At 46.3% G+C, this 16,949-nt stretch overlaps 1 protein-coding gene across 1 annotated transcript; it reads right to left on the bottom strand.

Moving 5' to 3' along the window:
- Window positions 1-8: 8 nt before the first annotated feature.
- LOC143373060 (uncharacterized) lies at window positions 9-11,315 on the bottom strand. Its single transcript, XM_076819859.1, has 4 exons — window positions 11,067-11,315; window positions 2,472-2,557; window positions 2,211-2,400; window positions 9-1,034 (listed from the first exon to the last, which is right to left on the bottom strand). The coding sequence occupies exons 1-4, from the start codon at window positions 11,073-11,075 to the stop codon at window positions 909-911; spliced, it is 411 nt and encodes a 136-aa protein (XP_076675974.1). The 5' UTR covers window positions 11,076-11,315; the 3' UTR covers window positions 9-908.
- Window positions 11,316-16,949: the final 5,634 nt, after the last annotated feature.

Raw genomic sequence — 16,949 nt, 5'->3', positions numbered from 1 at the left:
CGGGAGACTGAAGAAAGTCATTAGTTTAATATAATTGTCAGTAGCAAAGAGAAACTTGAATTAATAATCGTAATTAAGATCATACCAATGAAAGAACATTTACGCCTCCCGAAGGAGGAAGGTCTGATTAATTACGTTACAAGCAATCTGAGTGTCACGATAATTACCGACAATCTGCGACCGTTTATCGAGACATCTGTAGTTCCTGTTGGTTTATTCTATCTTTTTAAAATTTACATAAGAGGACCATTGAACCGCAGATTGTCGACATTAGATCCCGTTTCTCGCTTTATACATAGTACAATTTTCGTGGCAGCTACAAAAGTACATCGATTGATTATAGATTCTGCGGAGTTCCAACTATTCCGCAAAAAAGGACGCACGAAATTTTCTGGGGACAAAGATTTTTATTAACTCTGTATTTCCCCTTTCGAACGTGAATGAGACGTCCTCCGACAATCGTCTTAAAATCGTTTATGTACAAGAGCGTAGTCGATTGTTACACGTGCGCACGATGCGTTACAAGTTACAGTAGTACAGAAAACGTGGAATGATTGACTTCGTACTTTCTCTGTGATAGGGTGGTCCAAGTAATTGCTGCGAACATCGCATAATTTCTGATACTTCAGCACATAGTGTATTGTTAATAACGTGGATACAATGCTTCAATTTATGTTATCGGTCCAGAGGATAGTGAGAAGGAGTGGAAAGAAAAGGGACGTTTGTGGGCGACACAGACAGAAAGGTCGAAGGGTTCGGGGAGGTAGGAAGGCGACAGTAGTGAAAGGAGTTTTGCCCGGCGTAAACAACAGGTATAGAAACAGGCCAAAACACACATTTCTAAAAGTTCAATTAATGAAAAATGTTTGCGCGAGTCGAACAAATACTTATATCCCGGATCAGTTCATTCAATAGTCATTGTCCGCAGATTCCAATTCTGACAGGAAGTTCTCCAGCAAGGGTGGCCTTCGACCGCCGATGTCGTTACTCCCTTGTCTGTGGCGTGCAGTGTATTTAACATCCTTCGACAGGTCCTGCAACACGGTCGAAACATTGTAAGCGTCTCCAACGACGGGATCATCTGTTGCATGGTCAAATCGTTGCAATCTTTCGATATGGTTTTAGGGCCGGCGTGAGTTGCGTGGAATATGTGAAGTATTCCACACTTGAAGGGTAAGGGGAATGTCACAAAACAGCTTTAACAGCTCGAGAACATTAAGTTTTAATACTTTAGTCTACCATTAATCTTTTACCTTGACGACAGAAGCATAGGTATACTTAAGCAAAGGGATCATCCTTAAATTACGTAAGGCTTTTTGAGGGGGGAGGGGGTCGTGAATTTCTTATGTTTTCTTACGGGGGGGGGGGGAGTTAGGTAGCATCTAAGGTAATATTTTTTAACTTAATTTTCAATAAATACAAGTTCTATCATTAATGTTCCAGAAAAGTAGTTTTACTTTAATTTTCCCGAAGCCGAGTTAAATGAATTATTGTATAAACCTTTAAAAGAATTTTAATAACTGAAAAAAATTAAATGTAAAAAATATTACGTAAGGAGGGGGGTTGCAATATCAAATCTTACGAATTCTTATACTGGGGGAGGGAGGGGGTAAGAAATCGTCAAAATTACCCTTACGTAATTTAAGGACGGCCCCAAATAGTGGGGACATTCCGTATTTTGTTCCAGCGTAGAGTGGACATTTCCTGTTCTTAACCAGTATACCAAATCTTTAGCGTTACTTTACGGGGGCATTTGAGCTTTATAACCCTTTGCGATTCGACAGTTCTGCGGTCCCAATTGTCACCAAGGAAATCTTAATGTATAAAGCAGAAAGTGCTTGCGCGTTTGTCTGTCGCCTAAAAACTTTCGAACGGTAAACTCTGGGGTCACGAAATGTGCCCCAGCTCATTATGCCTAGCTAATCCAGACGAATGTGACTATTTTCACAAAAAAGAAATAGATACAATTTTTTATTCGGTATAAAATCAGAATCTAAATTTCGGGCGAAGCCGAGTAGTAAAGCTAGTGCCTGCCTATGCTTCACTTTCGATTTTGCTGTGTGTGAAATTCCACATTTGGAAGTTCGGGGGCATTTTACAGTTTCTTAGGCTGTTGAAATTTAATCTTTTAGAATTTCCTCCGCGGACCCTGCCCCGGTGCTGATCGCCAGGCGATCTCAAAGCCGATAGAAGCATCGCGAAAAGCTTACGTTATCGAACAAAGTGAGGAAGAGTCTGGATTTCGACCACGGGACGTAAGAGATGCGATTCCTGTCCTCCAGTTCTCTGATGCAGTTCAAGTTCCCTTTACTTCCGTCGCAGCCCGACCCGTAGACGATTGGTAGCATTGCGCGTTTCCTCGACATGATGCCCCTGCAGGTGTGATGGAACGGGTGTATTCTAAACAGATATACAAATCAGACGATTAGCAATTAAATTGAACAACAAAGTAAAGATTTACGCGCACTTACTCGCAGTCCACGGTTTCGCCTCGAACATGGAAGTAGCAGAGAACGATGGCGAGAACGACCATACACCGTTGGACGAGTACCACCGCCTGCAAGCACAATTTCGATGTTCATTAATCCACGCTGTCGCACGGAGTTTACGTCGCGAAAAAAAAGAGCAAGAGAATAGGCATCGCGTAAATTTCGCTTTAACGAAGGACAAAGGTCGCTGAATTTCGCCAGGTTCCCACGCTCGGCTTCCCGGTCGGGAAAATGACGTTTTTATTCAGAATCGATATCAGCTGCCCATTTATTTCCGATGCGACGGAGAAAGGAATGGTGCGCGTAGCTGCATCACCCAATTTACGCCAAGCTGTTTCTTTCGACGCCGCGCGCTCTTGTTATTTGCCAGCGGACCGTCCGGGTGTCGGCGCTTAACAATCCTACCGGATAGAAAGCACCGCGGAGACGTAGGAAGCTTGCGCGATTTACGCGGACACGTACTCGCTGGGATAACGAGTGACGAGCGAGTTTCTGCATTCCTTCGACGAAGTAACTCTTAGTAACCGATCGAACTTTCGTCGCCCTGCGAACTTGGGGTCGTCCAAGTACGACACCCTTAGCGCGCCGTGTCACTGTGATTGAAAGGAATCGAGAATGTTACGAATTGAACTGGATTGCTCGTAGGGTATGCTTCGTCCGAGGAAAGTAGCATGTTTGCTTTCGATCACGTTGCGTACACCTCGTAAAATCGCGGTGCAGAGTCCGAGGATGATAATAGAAAGGGACCATTTGCGCGGGGGAGTCAGCAAAAGCTTTCGCTAATGAAAACATCACGCCTGGGTCATTTTCTACGAGCAGTGTTTCGACAATAGGATTCCGCGGCTACAAATCACAGATAATTAGACTATTAATTAAGCGGCTGCGAGTAATTTGCGTGTTTCTAATCCGAGTCACTTAATCGATTTCCAGTCGGCACGTGACGTTTCCCGGGAGGATATTGCTAAATACTAGTAATATTTGGGGACGACGCGGGTGTATCTAGCGCGACTTGGAGCATGGTCTATTAGAACAAACGTTAGGTAATACGAGACAGACGTTTACGACTGGAAGCAGCGCGCATAAAAGGAAGGGAAATGGCAATCTGATTATGGATAAGCGAGGCGTGTGTAAAACGTCTGTATACCGTGGGGGAACATAGGCAGGTTTTTGTACCATTTTAGTGTATAATATAAAAATTAACATTGTTAAATTTGCATTAACCCTTCTTGGTAATACGGGGTGTATCGCACCGCAAGCAATTTTATTTTTCATTGCCAGTGTGTTTGTAAACTTTTAAACCTTAATATGGAAATTTACAAATTTAGCGAATTTTAATAAAAAAAAGTCGCTTTTTTCCCGTATCTATCTTTTCTACTACACATTGCATCATATAAAAATTTATATTTATACAAAAAAACATTGTATGAGTATTACATGTACAATTATCACTGAGAAGTTAAAAGATTTAAAAATACGAAAATGGTAACTCAAAAACACCGCTGGGGTGCAGTGAACCCCGTGTGAAGGGTTAAGAAATCAATTTTAACATTGCATCTTTTGTGAGTTTATTACAAATGTGAAAATGCATAAAATTTAAAAAATTTTCTTACCCCGCGGTAAAATTGGTGGGTATTTCATATAAATAGTATTAGCAGCTACGGTTTTACTAATCTGAAGTTACATTGACACTTACTCTCCTTTTATTTTTTACTTTTTCTTTTTTTTTTAATTATCACTTTTAGGTATCCTATTATAACATTGCATCTTTTGGAATCTTTTGGAATTGCACTACAAGTGTGAAAATGCATAAAAATTGTTGTCCTCTTCCTTGCTTAACATATGTTAATTAACTGCCAATCTTGCCCCACTTTACGGTACCTATATAGTGTTGTCGCGACTCGATTAAAATTTCAGAAGGCGTTCGCACGCTCGCGGGGGCGTCAACGAAGAATCGGTGGAAGGAATACAAGTCGCTGATCCGATCGTTATCGATTAAACGGCGAGCCCGATATCGTGGTACGCGAGATAACTCTTAACACGCCTTCCGGGTGCTTCGTTCCATGGTTTTGCATATCGTCGACAGCTAGGGCGATACCCTGCTATCGAGCCTAAAATAAGTTCGTCATTTTACATTTTAACATTCTAACATCGCGATCGAGCCGATCCCTTCGGCGATACAGTCGCGCGGTAGCTTTCAAGCTGCCTACTCTTCTTTCTTCCACTTTCGTTCTTCGTCTTCTCCTAACACTGCGAATGGCCCTTAAGGGGGTATACCCGTTTGAACCCTCGGAAAATGTATACATTTTGTGGATTTTTTTACAAGTCAACGGTTTGATGCAGATTTCCCGTTTTTTAACTATGTTTACATAGTATTATGAACTACTTATAAAAAAAGTTTCAGTTAAAAAACTATTGTTTTTCGGAAGTTACGGATACATGTCCGAAAGTCTCTCGATTTTAGACGGCTAAACGGTGGCCCTAAAAACTCGCGCTACGTTCAACCAATTTACTTCAAATTTTGCATGCAGAATCATAATAAGATTCCACATCGTCCAACGAAGGCGATTTTGAAAATTTTGAAAAATAAAGAAATGGTGAGAGATCAAAGGTAAAGTTAAATTTTTCTAAGAGAAAAATCCACCTTTTTCCTTTATAAATAATAAACGGGGAATCGAAATAAAAAAAGCCTTCGTTGGACGATGCGGAATCTTATTATGATTCTGCATGCAAAATTGGAAGTGAATTGGTTGAACGTAGCGCGAGTTTTTAGGGCCACCGTTTAGCCGTCTAAAATCGAGAGACTTTCGGACATGTATCCGTAACTTCCGAAAAACAATAGTTTTTTAACTGAAACTTTTTTTATAAGTAGTTCATAATACTATGTAAACATAGTTAAAAAACGGGAAATCTGCATCAAACCGTTGACTTGTAAAAAAATCCACAAAATGTATACATTTTCCGAGGGTGCAAACGGGTATACCCCCTTAAAGGCAGGCCGTCGCGGAATTTGGCGAAGCGCGACGCGGCGAAGCGAATCGAAGAAATTAGTAATAATTAATTAATTGTCGGCCATCAATTTATTATAAACTTCTCTCTCCGCTTCGCCGCGCTTCGCCAAAACGCGCGACGGCTTTAATAGACCACCGCGATAAGAGAAAGCTTTTCGTTTCACGGTTACACAGAGGACAGGTATTTTACCGATTCCGGCGAGCAAGCAAGTGAGCCGTCGTTCTACGACATTCGTGTATTAATTCAGAATTCGACAAAGTAACCACTCCACGGGAGGTGGTGGCGAGTTGACGCGACATCAATGCACACGTTTGATTTTAGTTAATTGGCGGCTATCCTAATTGCGGGTAGTATGCAAATGGGATTGCTAGTCGCGGAAAAAGCTGCCGCTCTGTCCGCAGACATTCATGGGATCCGCGAGTTTGTGAAACGTGGAGCAATCGACGGGTAGGTAGATCCGCGCCCCAACTTTCTCATCTTGTTAAGAAATTTCTGACTCGTGCGCTGGACCGCGGAACATTTGGAATCAGTAATGCAACGCTACTCCGTTCCCTACCCGGCTCTCTCGCGGTATTGTCCGCTGGTCGCATAATTGCTGTACATTCGACACGTACGTAACAGCGCAGCGCAGTGTAACAGTACTTGCTGGCGCCCAATGGAGAAATATACGTGGCCGCGTATCGAGTTCGCGCCTCGCCGCGAAACGTAAGATACCGTCGGCTGGTTTTTAATTGAAAAAGATCGCCGGGATGTTCGGAAACGAGTTTATGGTCCGTGCACTCGGACGTGCCGCGACACTTTTGCGCTTTTACGAGGCACGCTGTGTAGCATCGTTAGCCGGGAGCATGCACGCCTATATTTCTTCATTGAAAAATACCCCCTGTCAGAGCCGCCGTGTCCCTCGAACAGTGCACGATTTTGCTTCTCGGCGCGGGTAAATTGTCGCGTTAAACTGATCGGGATGCAAACCCCGGGGGTGCAGTTTCTGAGAGGCCGCGCTCAGTCCATTAAGCTCGTCGATTCAAAAACGTCCCAGCGCCGTCGCTACGGTTCGTTTAAAAGGAGGCTAGTCGTAAACATTCGCTGCGCCGTTCCAGAAGGGGCTAATTTAATTTAATGCAAGCTCGCGATGTCTAGTCATCGATTAAACCGGACGTAAACACCGGCAGCAATCCGTAACAGAAAATTAATTATCGAAGGGAGCTTTCTTGGTGTGCGTGATACTTTTCCCCTTTCCATGGGACAGTATCGGTTACTGCCTTTTCGTGGAACCTTCGCTCGCTGTTTGCCCAACAAGCGACGAGCGACCCCGGCTAATCGAACGTTATTAGAATAATACTAAAGTTTCGCGTTATTCGGGTGGTCCCAGGTTTTCGAGGCACGCGTCACATCTTGGAGGGTGCTTTTTCTTCCCCGTGGTATACCGTTCACCTCCACGTCCTCCGAGAACAGCTTCGGGCGAAAGAAGCCCGCTTATCGACTTCAAAACCGGAGGCCTGAATGTCAAATATAAAATGTCTCCCCCCCCCCTGTTAGAGAGACACACCCTCGCGGTAAAATGTATCGTAAGTTCCATGCAAATTTCCACTCTGACGTTACGAGATCGGCTTCTGCTATCCCGCGTTAAAGCATCTCGCTAGCTAATACGTTTAACGTGTTAAAAATCACGCCAGCCGTTGGCAGTCGGTCGCGCGCATATCAATGACGGGACTTTTTCTCCTCAAAGAGCACGTTGGCCGCGTTGCAGCTTCTCTCCTCCACGTTCGGATTCAGATTTCCCAAAGCTTTTATATCTAGTTACATTTACACGATCATTAGTGGGAAAGCTTGGCCACGCGCGCCTGATTCGTGGCCGGCGAATCTGGACTTAACGCCCACGCGGCGCTCCTTGGTGGAACGTAGAATATCCACAGATTGCCACCGACTTCCCACGTTCTGGAACCCATCGCCGTGGCTAATACAAATCTGGCAAGAAGATAGTATTTGCCTTTTCGTCAGTGGCGGTTTCGGGAAAAATGGCCTCGGTGGCAAACGTTCTGGGACATTATGTAGTGGCGCAGTTAGGATTTCATTTTGAGGGGAGCCGAGTTGAACGGATAAAAATATTTTTAATTTCATTAGGTGATTATACAAATTTAAATTCAGTTTTCTTTTCTTTTACAAAGCCTCTTCTTTGGGGAGCCCAGGGCACCCTGTATACATAACAGAATTAAAAATAGAGAAATGAGAAACAGAAAAAAATAGTGCTTGGATAAAATCGTAATTTTGCTTTAAAGTTGGGGCCCTGGGGGGATTCTGACCCTCGCGACAACTGTTCATCGACCACTCGTTAAGGGGAAATCGGCCACTTTTCGGTGAGGGTTTTTATAACGAAATAAACACTTAATGTTTTCGAATTTCTGGGGGTATATTCTACCACGCTTGAAATACTAGAAAAAATCTTTGTTTTTTGTTTATTTCATTTGTTTACATAAATATTTCGCAGTGAAGTTGGCGGCTTCAGAATTGCTGGCGGTTAAAATTTCCGACGACTGCATCATCGGAAATAAAAAAACCAAACGTGTTTCTAATTCGCAGGAGTATGGTTATCTCGCTTTCCGCGAAAGAACAATTTTGAACCAAAATTATTAAAATGGGAGTCGATCGAAGTTGAAAGTACCGAAAAGGGCATTTCATTTCTGTTTAATAGATATAAAATGTGGGAAGATATTAAAAAAATCTTAAGATATTTGCGGTTAGCGAGATAGCCATAGTCCTGCAAATTAAAAATATGTTTGGTCTTTTTTTCCGATGTTCCAGTCGTCCGAAATTTCAACCGCCAGCAATTCTGAAAACGCCAACTTCACTGCGAAATATTTAATTAAACAAGTAAAATAAACAAACAACAAAGACTTTTTCTTGCATTTCAAGAGTGGTACAATATACCCCCTGAAATTCAAAAACGTTAAGTGTGTATTTCATTATAAAAACCATCGCCGAAAAGTGGCGGATTTTTCGATCGAGAGAGTAGAATGTCCCCTTAAATCCTTCACTGCTTTTTGCCACAGCCAAATTTCTCCCCTCGACAAAAGCGAACAATTGCCCCCACCTGTTCGAATGGAACAGATTTCACGCGAAAGTCCAGCAGGGAAAGGTTGTAAATATGCGAAAACAATCCACTGCTATTTCCAAGAAGGCAAGAGAACCCATCGCAAGTGCCCTTGGATTTATGAAACAGGCGAAACGCTCCCTTACTTAGCAAGAGCTTTCGTCTTATCCGCCCACGCTCGATCTCGTACCACTGATCTCCGCGATTCCCTTGGTCGGCGTAATCAAACAGAAACATGATAGAAACGCAAATAACAGTACAGTCCGAAAGTGGGGTGACTGGAGAACGCAGTCGAAAAGGGTGGCGGGGAGAAGGCAGGGACGCACGATTTAACTCCAGCCTGGGGATGTGGGACGTCTTGGCGTCTCTCTGTCTCGTGGCACAGAAAAAGCTTTTCCACCCCTCCGCTCTTTTTCCCTTTTCTGTGTTCACGACGCCGCGGCTCTTCATGACCGGAGTCAAGTCAGCCGCGCATCGCGTTTCTCGAGCTCGTCGCACGCGTTTCCGGCCGAGGACCCTGGACGCCGCGTCGCAAGTTCTTCCATTGTAAAAGTTCGCGGGGCACCGAGGCTCGTCGATCTCCTCTCTTCCGTCTGGATCGGAGCTTCAGGGCAACCCTTCGAATCCAGCGATCGACCAGAAGTCGGAACCACTGTGCGCAGAGGGTTAATCCAATCTGCGAGTGCTGCGGGATCGGGGAATGTAACGTAGACGGCGAAAGCGCGAGGGTGGCTCCATAAATCGCTAATATTCCAAGCGTCAAGTCGCTTCTCCCTCTGTCTCGATCAATCAATCCATCCCGCGCGTCGCCCTGTCCTGCGAACCCGACGCTGGCCCTCGGACCATCCGCGTCGCGAGTCGAATTGTTGGTAATCACTGAAGTTAGTAATTACGCTGTAAAAAGTTACAGTCGCCGAGCGCGGATGGCGTTGATGAATCTCTAACACGTAATAGTTCGCATGCGAGGCTCCCTGGCGCCGCGGTAAGTACGAGCTAATGCAAAACCCTGAACGAACCGTTCGATACGAGCAAGAAGCTTTATGCGTTCTCCGGCTAGACCGAAGCGGAACCCGGACGCGAGTTCCTCGCTGGGCGAACTGCGTTTCATCCTCCCCGTATCCTGCGTCTCGTTCCCTTCCCTCGCCCTCCGCAATCGTTTTCGAATGGAAACACGAATCTGCCGTTCTTCTCCGGCCGGGCAATAATTCTGCGCGATGTCAGATTTATGAGGGTACACCGGCCGATTGTTGTCGCGCGCCAATTGTTACGCGCCGATAATAATGCAAAGTAAATTCACCCGGACGGGGATAAATCCTCGGCCTCGTATCGCGCGCGAGACGTATGAGACGTATCCGCCGCGGGGTGTTTCTCCTCTCAGGCCCGCGAGGGGTGATTTATGTTATTACGTTGTAAACGGCCACTTGTGCGTCTATTTATTTGCATCTCCGCTAAGATGTATCGCGCCTCCACGGAGATAACCGGTCGAGCCTCTGGCAACGGCCACGATTTCGTCGGAAGGCTTCGCGAGGGAAATGGTGAGATTGTTTCAACAAACTTGTTGCTTCGGGGCTCTTTGCCGCCGCAAGGTTTGCTTCGCTTTAAACTTCTGGGTGAATTTCCTTTTAGTAGATCGCGACGCGAATTTTACTGTCGCGGGTGTCTCATCGCGGTGCGCCTTTCATCCCCATCGTTCAGCGGTTGTCTCGTAACGTTATTTTATCCACAAATTATTATTACTATTATTGCTATATTATTTTCTTTATCATTTTAACGTAATGTCCATTTTGATCGCGCGTCAACCACCGCGAAATTCTCCGGCCGGGGGTGAGTAAAGTTAGATCTTGGAAGTTTACGATCGTCCCGCGAGAACAGCCGCCATCCGACAATAGCGAATGATTGCCTCGCCGCGTGAGGATGAATATCTCCCTATCGAATACGACGAGTAATCTCCCCCGCACAATATCGCATGCATAACGCACCCCTAGACGCCTGGTTTCCTTTCGACTTCCATCACATTTAGGCGTCCAGCTTGAGCTTCTAATTAATACCGCCGTCGGCTATCGGAGCTAATAAGGTGCCTTGACAGAAAAGGGGAAGACCAATAGCGATGTTTGAATTGGACGTTTCCATCCCCGTCACACCTCTGTTTCCTTTCTCCGCGGCCCCCGAAGACGGGCTCGAGCGAATTTAGGCGTGCCGTCACCGTGGGCTAGCTTCAAACTCTTTCGCGCACCTGGGAGCTTTAATCGCGCTTGAATCCCCTCCGAGCAATAAAATGCACGTCAACAACGCGACAGAGGTGGAGATGGTTCTCCGTCTCGTCGCGCGACTTATCGCGAGACTTTTGACTGCCCGATTCAGATACCGGGGTCTCGACAGGCGGCTCGAGCGACCAACGAAGAAGAGGCGCGTGCAGATGCGAGACACGATCTAAACGGAAGCGGTGGAAGATAGTGGGTTTGAAAATATGCGGCACTCACCGTCGTCATGTCGATGTGCAGCGAGTTAGTCAAAGGCTGAGCGGATAGTGCGAGAGCTGGTCGGCTGGATTCGGCGGCGACTCTCCGGGACCCGCGGTTCCTCGGCGAAGATGCTCGGGTGCTACCACGAGGTGGTCACGAGGCGCGAGTGCTGGGACACGTTCGGTTCTCTGGAAGATCGCAGGAGCAGAGAGGGGGTGGTTGGTACCGCGGCAGCTTGGAGTTTGGAGGTCAGAGGGCGAATGATTGGTGGAGCTTGCGCGGGCCACATTTATACCGCTACCACTCACCCCCCTTCCGCGATCTTCTTCCGTGCCACAAAGAGATCCCCTCTATATCCACCACCATTGGCACCCCAGCACCACCGACGTGTTCCTCCTCCACGTTGTTGTGGCCGCCCAGCATGTATTGTACACCCTCTCGTTCATTACGTCATTGGAGCTAGTCTCCACCCAGAACGATGATATCACGCGAAAGCTGCCAAGGCGAAGCCGCCCGGGTCTCCCACGAAAAACTGCTTTCGGGGGCAGCGGCGGCTCCTTGCGTACATAGATTCATGAATGGAGGCTCCGTGAATGGAGCCGCGGCTGGGAAGGGCATCGTCGTCGATCTTGTTACACAGGATGCTACACGGAATCGAGGCCAGAGGATCGAGAGGGTGGCAGTGCCCGTGAAAGGGGTGGTAATTTAGCTTCGTTCCTCAGATACTCGCTTCTTAAATTAATACAGGCGCGAGTGAAAATCGCTGGATGTTTGAAATGGTAAGAAACTGGGACCATTCACGGTATATCTCTGTGTCGCATAGTACTGCGAAGAGACCCACTATAATATATGCCTCGATTAATGTAATTGCGACTCCTCCTTTTTGCCTCGATGCAACGCTACTGCTCGTAGAGTTCAGATGCCGGTGATCGAGGAGGAAAGTTGCGCTGGCGAGCATGGTTTAACGCTCTGTAGATAGTTTTCTTCGCACAATGCGTGCCGAGACCCTTAGACAAATGTGCGTCGTTGTGGCTTAAGATGTTCAAACGATTCAACTCGCGAGCCCTGCTCACGAGGGCCACGCGTCCATCTCCAAGGAAATATGAGCGGGTCGCTCTGCTTGCCGCGCTGCGCGAGAATAACACATAATTTGCATATTAATGGCGGTGTAGTATTGAACGTTGAAATGGTTTCGATAGAGACGATATAATGCGCGGATGATGGAGGGGCGGGGGAGCATCGAAAAGGTTACTCTCGCAATCTTTGGGTACGATTGCAATTGATTTTCCAGCGCACACACCTACAGGCCAGCATTGTGCCTCGGTGTATCGAGATCTTCACGGGCTCGCACGAGTGGAACGATTTCCCACCCCTTTTTATCTCCCGCTTCTTACATCTTCCTGGACATTGTTCGTGGTTCTTCGGCTGTCGAGGGTATCGCGACGATTCAAGTGTCCAATCAATCCAGTTGACCAGTTAATATTTAATTACATCGACCGAGTACTAGAGGAAGGAGAAGGAAAAGCACGCGTGGTTAGGCTTACACAATTAAGAGCTCGATCTCATCGGCTCCAGCTGTCGATCCGCCGCAACCAAGGCGCGCGCGGAAATTTCGACGGGCCCTTTCTGACGAAACAGCGAGTCTTGATACATCGGATCGGTAAGACACACTCCAGAAACTTCCAGCGATGATGCTTAACAAACGTAAGAATTACAGGAGCGAGATTTTTTGAGGAATAATTAACCCACAACGCCCGCGTGGGTCTCATTAAAAACGACAGGCAAGACTTGGCAGGTAGGTATCTGTTTAATGCGAAAAAGCCACCCCTCGCATCCCTCTTCTTCCTTCTTCCCACTCTCCTCTTTCCCTTACACGCGGCGAGCAGTTAGGAGCAGTGTACAGGGTCATCCATTAAAACTGCAACCTACGCGCGCGCGAACAGACGAAAATGGCAACACCGCCTCACGGACGCATTCCACTACAACCATTCACCGGCCCGGCGTTCGGAGGGTTGCCAGCGACCGCTAGGCAGCAGTGATGCCCGGCTTCGAAAATTTTAGGATGGTCTCTTTCAAATTAACGTCGCGAAGAGCTATTTGAAATTTCCCGGCCCGGGTTGAAGAATTTCGGGCCTTTTTTGTATAACTTTTGAACTATAAAAGATATTGGAATGTAATTTGCGCCGAATAATGAGGAAAAATTATTCCCCCTTAATGATGGTAATATTACGATATTTTACATTTGCTTAATTTTTCTTTTGTCAATTTTTTAACCATAATTGTTGTGAAAAGCTTTTGCAAATTGTTTATTTGATACTGTATTTAATGCTCTTTTTAAAATCCATGGTGTTAATAAACAATAGGCTAGTTGCTTCTGTATCATTACTTTCATAAATTGAGAAATTCAATTTTTATTCAATGTTAGTTCTGGAACTTCAGAATCTATTCTTCTGGTTTTCTTTTTTTATAATTTTATCCTTAATGCAGTGCATGCATAGATCGGACGTAAAGGGTAACTAATGGGACGTGTCTTTGAATGTAGCGGTGTTTGAATTTTTTTTCTACAGTTTTTGTCTGAATGTTTTACCCTTTTAGCTACCCAACGCCACGCCTATACTGGCTTCCGTTAATGTCATTTTTTGGAACGATGCGCCATTATTGTGGCTTTTACACGCAGGTGGCAAAAAATCTCTCCATACAGTGGTATATATAATAAAATTTTTTAAATTAGGACGCGTACGAGACCAGTCAACATTGTTTTCAGACCTCATATAAGTTTAATTGCAGGTCAATGAGAATACAATGCCAACGCTGGTAAAAACGCGAGGTATTGTTCAGAACGTCTCCAGTCCATCCGTTATTTTAGGCTCTATGGTAACTGCGCGTCGGTGGAATTCACGGCCTCCAGCGTTCAGGGGAACAGTTGACGATCGGCGGAGGCATCGCTGCTTCGGGGCGATCGCCACGACAGCGCAACCAGCCCCACGATGCCTCGACCATCCTTCTCGGTTCAGCGCCGGATTTTCTTACACTCGTTACAGTAATCTGGGGTGCGAGTGGTAAACCGATCATAAAAGCGGACCGCGCGTCTCGCTTACCTGGGCCGGGAAATTCCGCAAAGCTCTTTACAACGTTAATTTGAAAGGGAACATCCTAAAATTTTCGAATGCGTCCGTGAGGCGGTGTTGCCATTTTCGTCTGTTCGCGCGCGCGTAGGTTGCAGTTTTAACGGATGACCCTGTATTGTAACAGAGAGAACAGAGCTCAGGTAAATGCTATGGCTGGAGGCTTTCGCTGGATTCTGGATGAAGTATCTGCGTCTCGGTTGCGTCAGACGGCTGTTGTGCGTTTAGCAAAAGATAAAAAAGGGGGACTGTATCGATCAATTTTTTATACGGCAGCGAATGGACTGCTGCGAGTCGGATCTTCTCGCTTCAGCTCATTTTCTCGCGGTATCGTTGAAGGTCAATGAAATTGTAATGGGCTTTCTTGCTGCGCTGCTAGATCGTGTGTCTAAGGATTGGAAAAAAGCCGCGGCGGGGAAAGAGTAATGATGATCGGAAGCTACGGCAATTAGTTCGCAATTACCGGGCATTAATTCGGTGGAAAAAAAGGGGAGGAAGTCAGAAACGCATTAGCAATCGACTGGAGAGTGCGAGCTCGCAGAGGTGCAGACGTCGCGGCGCCTCCGCGTCCAAGGAGCCGCGTAAGTCGGTATTTATCACCGCAACCGTTACGTATATGTGGGCGAGCAGAGCTGTCGCGGTGTCACTACCCTTTCGTCTCCGAATCTTCGATCCCCTGCCAATTCGCTAGGTGAACAAGTTGATTTGAACAGCGGCCAAACGAGCCAATCCTCGTCCTTTTCGCATTTCTCACGACTCTCGCCCACGATTGCCTCCGAAACGGCATGACGGTGGTGACTTTTAAGTTTGAAGTCGTCGTCCCTTCGCTGGAACTTTGTTTAAGATGAAAGAGAAAAGTGGTTGCTCGTTGTAATTGAAGGCGTACCTAGATTAAAATATCCTGAATAAATAGCTGAGAATGAAATTAAAACGGAAAGCCAATTTCACTCGAAGGCAGATTTTAATAAGGCTTCGATAGTGAGGGGGTGATATCGTAACTAGCAGCGATCTCTTTTCCGAAGAGTGTAGGGGTCGCCTGGGGATATTTAACAGAAGTATTTATATTTATTGCGGTTGCAATCGTCCTTAAATAGTTGCGTAAGGTTCATAATCCCCGTGCTCTCCCCGTTTCTACCCCTTCTGCCCCCGCCTTTCTTTCTCCTCCTTAACTCCGAACTAAACTTAAAATTCGTCCCGGAACTGTTGAAGCTTCCTCAATTACCGATTCTTTGTTCGAATACTTCTTCGTGGCTTCGCGTAGGAATAAGTTAATCGAAGCAAGTGAGAGAATCTTTACGTAACCGGGGGTTAATCGAGGAACGATTTCAAGCTGCGAAACGCCACGGAAGGGTATCGTTGCTCTCGGAGAGCAAAAGGCCCATAGATCCTCCTATAATTTCATCAGATAATGGATATTTCGGCCGACTCGGGGCCACCCTGGCGACTTCCGCTTGTACATCCCCATTCGTCTTTTTCCAGCCTACTCAGCTACCCCGGCTTTGCCCTTGCCACGAAAAATTGCGCCGAAAGAAATTCCTGATACACCATTCCCGTCATTCCCGTCACGTTCATCCATGAACATGAACCCCTAATTATTTCGATCGATGTAAAAATGCGGTCACTCTGGACAGGCGTGGAGGGTAGCGTTTCGCCGTTTCCTCGAGCGGGAATATTCTCGATATCATTTTGCACTGGGCTGGGTGGAAGCGGGGGAGGACGGCTACGGGAAAGTAAGCGTACATACACAGGGCGGAACGTACGTTTGTCCCGCTCCGGGCGAACTATAACTCGCATTAATGCACTTTTCGACGCATCGGCGGCGAAACTACTCTGCCGATGGAAACTCGTATCTCTCGATCGGAGGTTCCGAATGAAGTTTTTGATACGTCGATCGAATGGTTGTAACTGCACCCGTTACTCCGCTAGCAGCGGCTGGTATACTTTCCTCGAGTGCGCGCCGATTCTTTGCACCCATTTCGGGGAGAATATTAGCGCGACGGGGACGTCGAAAGGGGATGGCATTTTTGCTCAGCCGCTCCCGAAAGAGGAAAAGGACAGCCGCGATTAAAAAGGGACGGGCAAAGAACGGGGGATGATGTCTTGCGTAGGCCGCTGGCGCCGGGTCGAGCGGCCCCTCGTCTATGCAACCCGATGTTCATAGTTTCACGGAGAGAAATCATTGGTGTAATAACGGGGCCGTAATTCTGCCGTTCGGCGGCTTCGCATTCGCCCTCCACTTTTTATTAACGTTGCGAGGTAAATTGAACGGCTCGTTGCGGCAGATTACCGTGCAATTTTTCTCCATAGATTCGCGCGACACCTCGTAATTTTTAAATTTAAGTATCCGGTGATGTGCCCGTAGGCGCCGCGCTGCGTCGGGGCGAAAGTCGGGGCCGCTCGTGGACGCAGAGGGGTAACGAGACGAAATTCCTAGTTGAAAGCGATTTTGCGTCACAGAATGTCCTTTCGTCCTTACCCCCCTGCGGAATGGTGTATCGCGTAGGGCACATACCAGTTCGTTTTCGTTTTATTGTTTTATCTCTCAACCGCTACGGTTCAAAGAAATTTAAGGGGCTACATACCGTTGGCAGGTCGGGAAATGGGGGCATTTTTGTGATTTTATTTTTATATAAGGAAACGACTTATTTAAAAATCAAGACATACAAATTGTTGGGTGTAAATTAAGCTGTATTCTCTTCAAAAAGAGATTTGATATTTTAAGAAATGGCGACGATTTTTCGATTAGTGACTTGTGTTTTTTATTAACAAAAGAAGA

Source organism: Andrena cerasifolii, chromosome 9 (genome assembly GCF_050908995.1).
Source record: "Andrena cerasifolii isolate SP2316 chromosome 9, iyAndCera1_principal, whole genome shotgun sequence".
Taxonomy (NCBI): Eukaryota; Metazoa; Arthropoda; class Insecta; order Hymenoptera; family Andrenidae; genus Andrena; species Andrena cerasifolii.
Note: the sequence above shows the minus strand (reverse complement) of the source record. Positions and strands in the feature narration are given on the sequence as shown.

What these genes read in the sequence shown, in the direction of transcription:
- LOC143373060 (XM_076819859.1), bottom strand. An exon ending in GGCGAAACCGTGGACTGCGA is followed by an intron (nt 2,401 to 2,471) that starts GTAAGTGCGCGT and finishes ATATCTGTTTAG; the next exon opens with AATACACCCGTTCCATCACA. An exon ending in TCCTCACTTTGTTCGATAAC is followed by an intron (nt 1,035 to 2,210) that starts GTAAGCTTTTCG and finishes ACCGTGTTGCAG; the next exon opens with GACCTGTCGAAGGATGTTAA.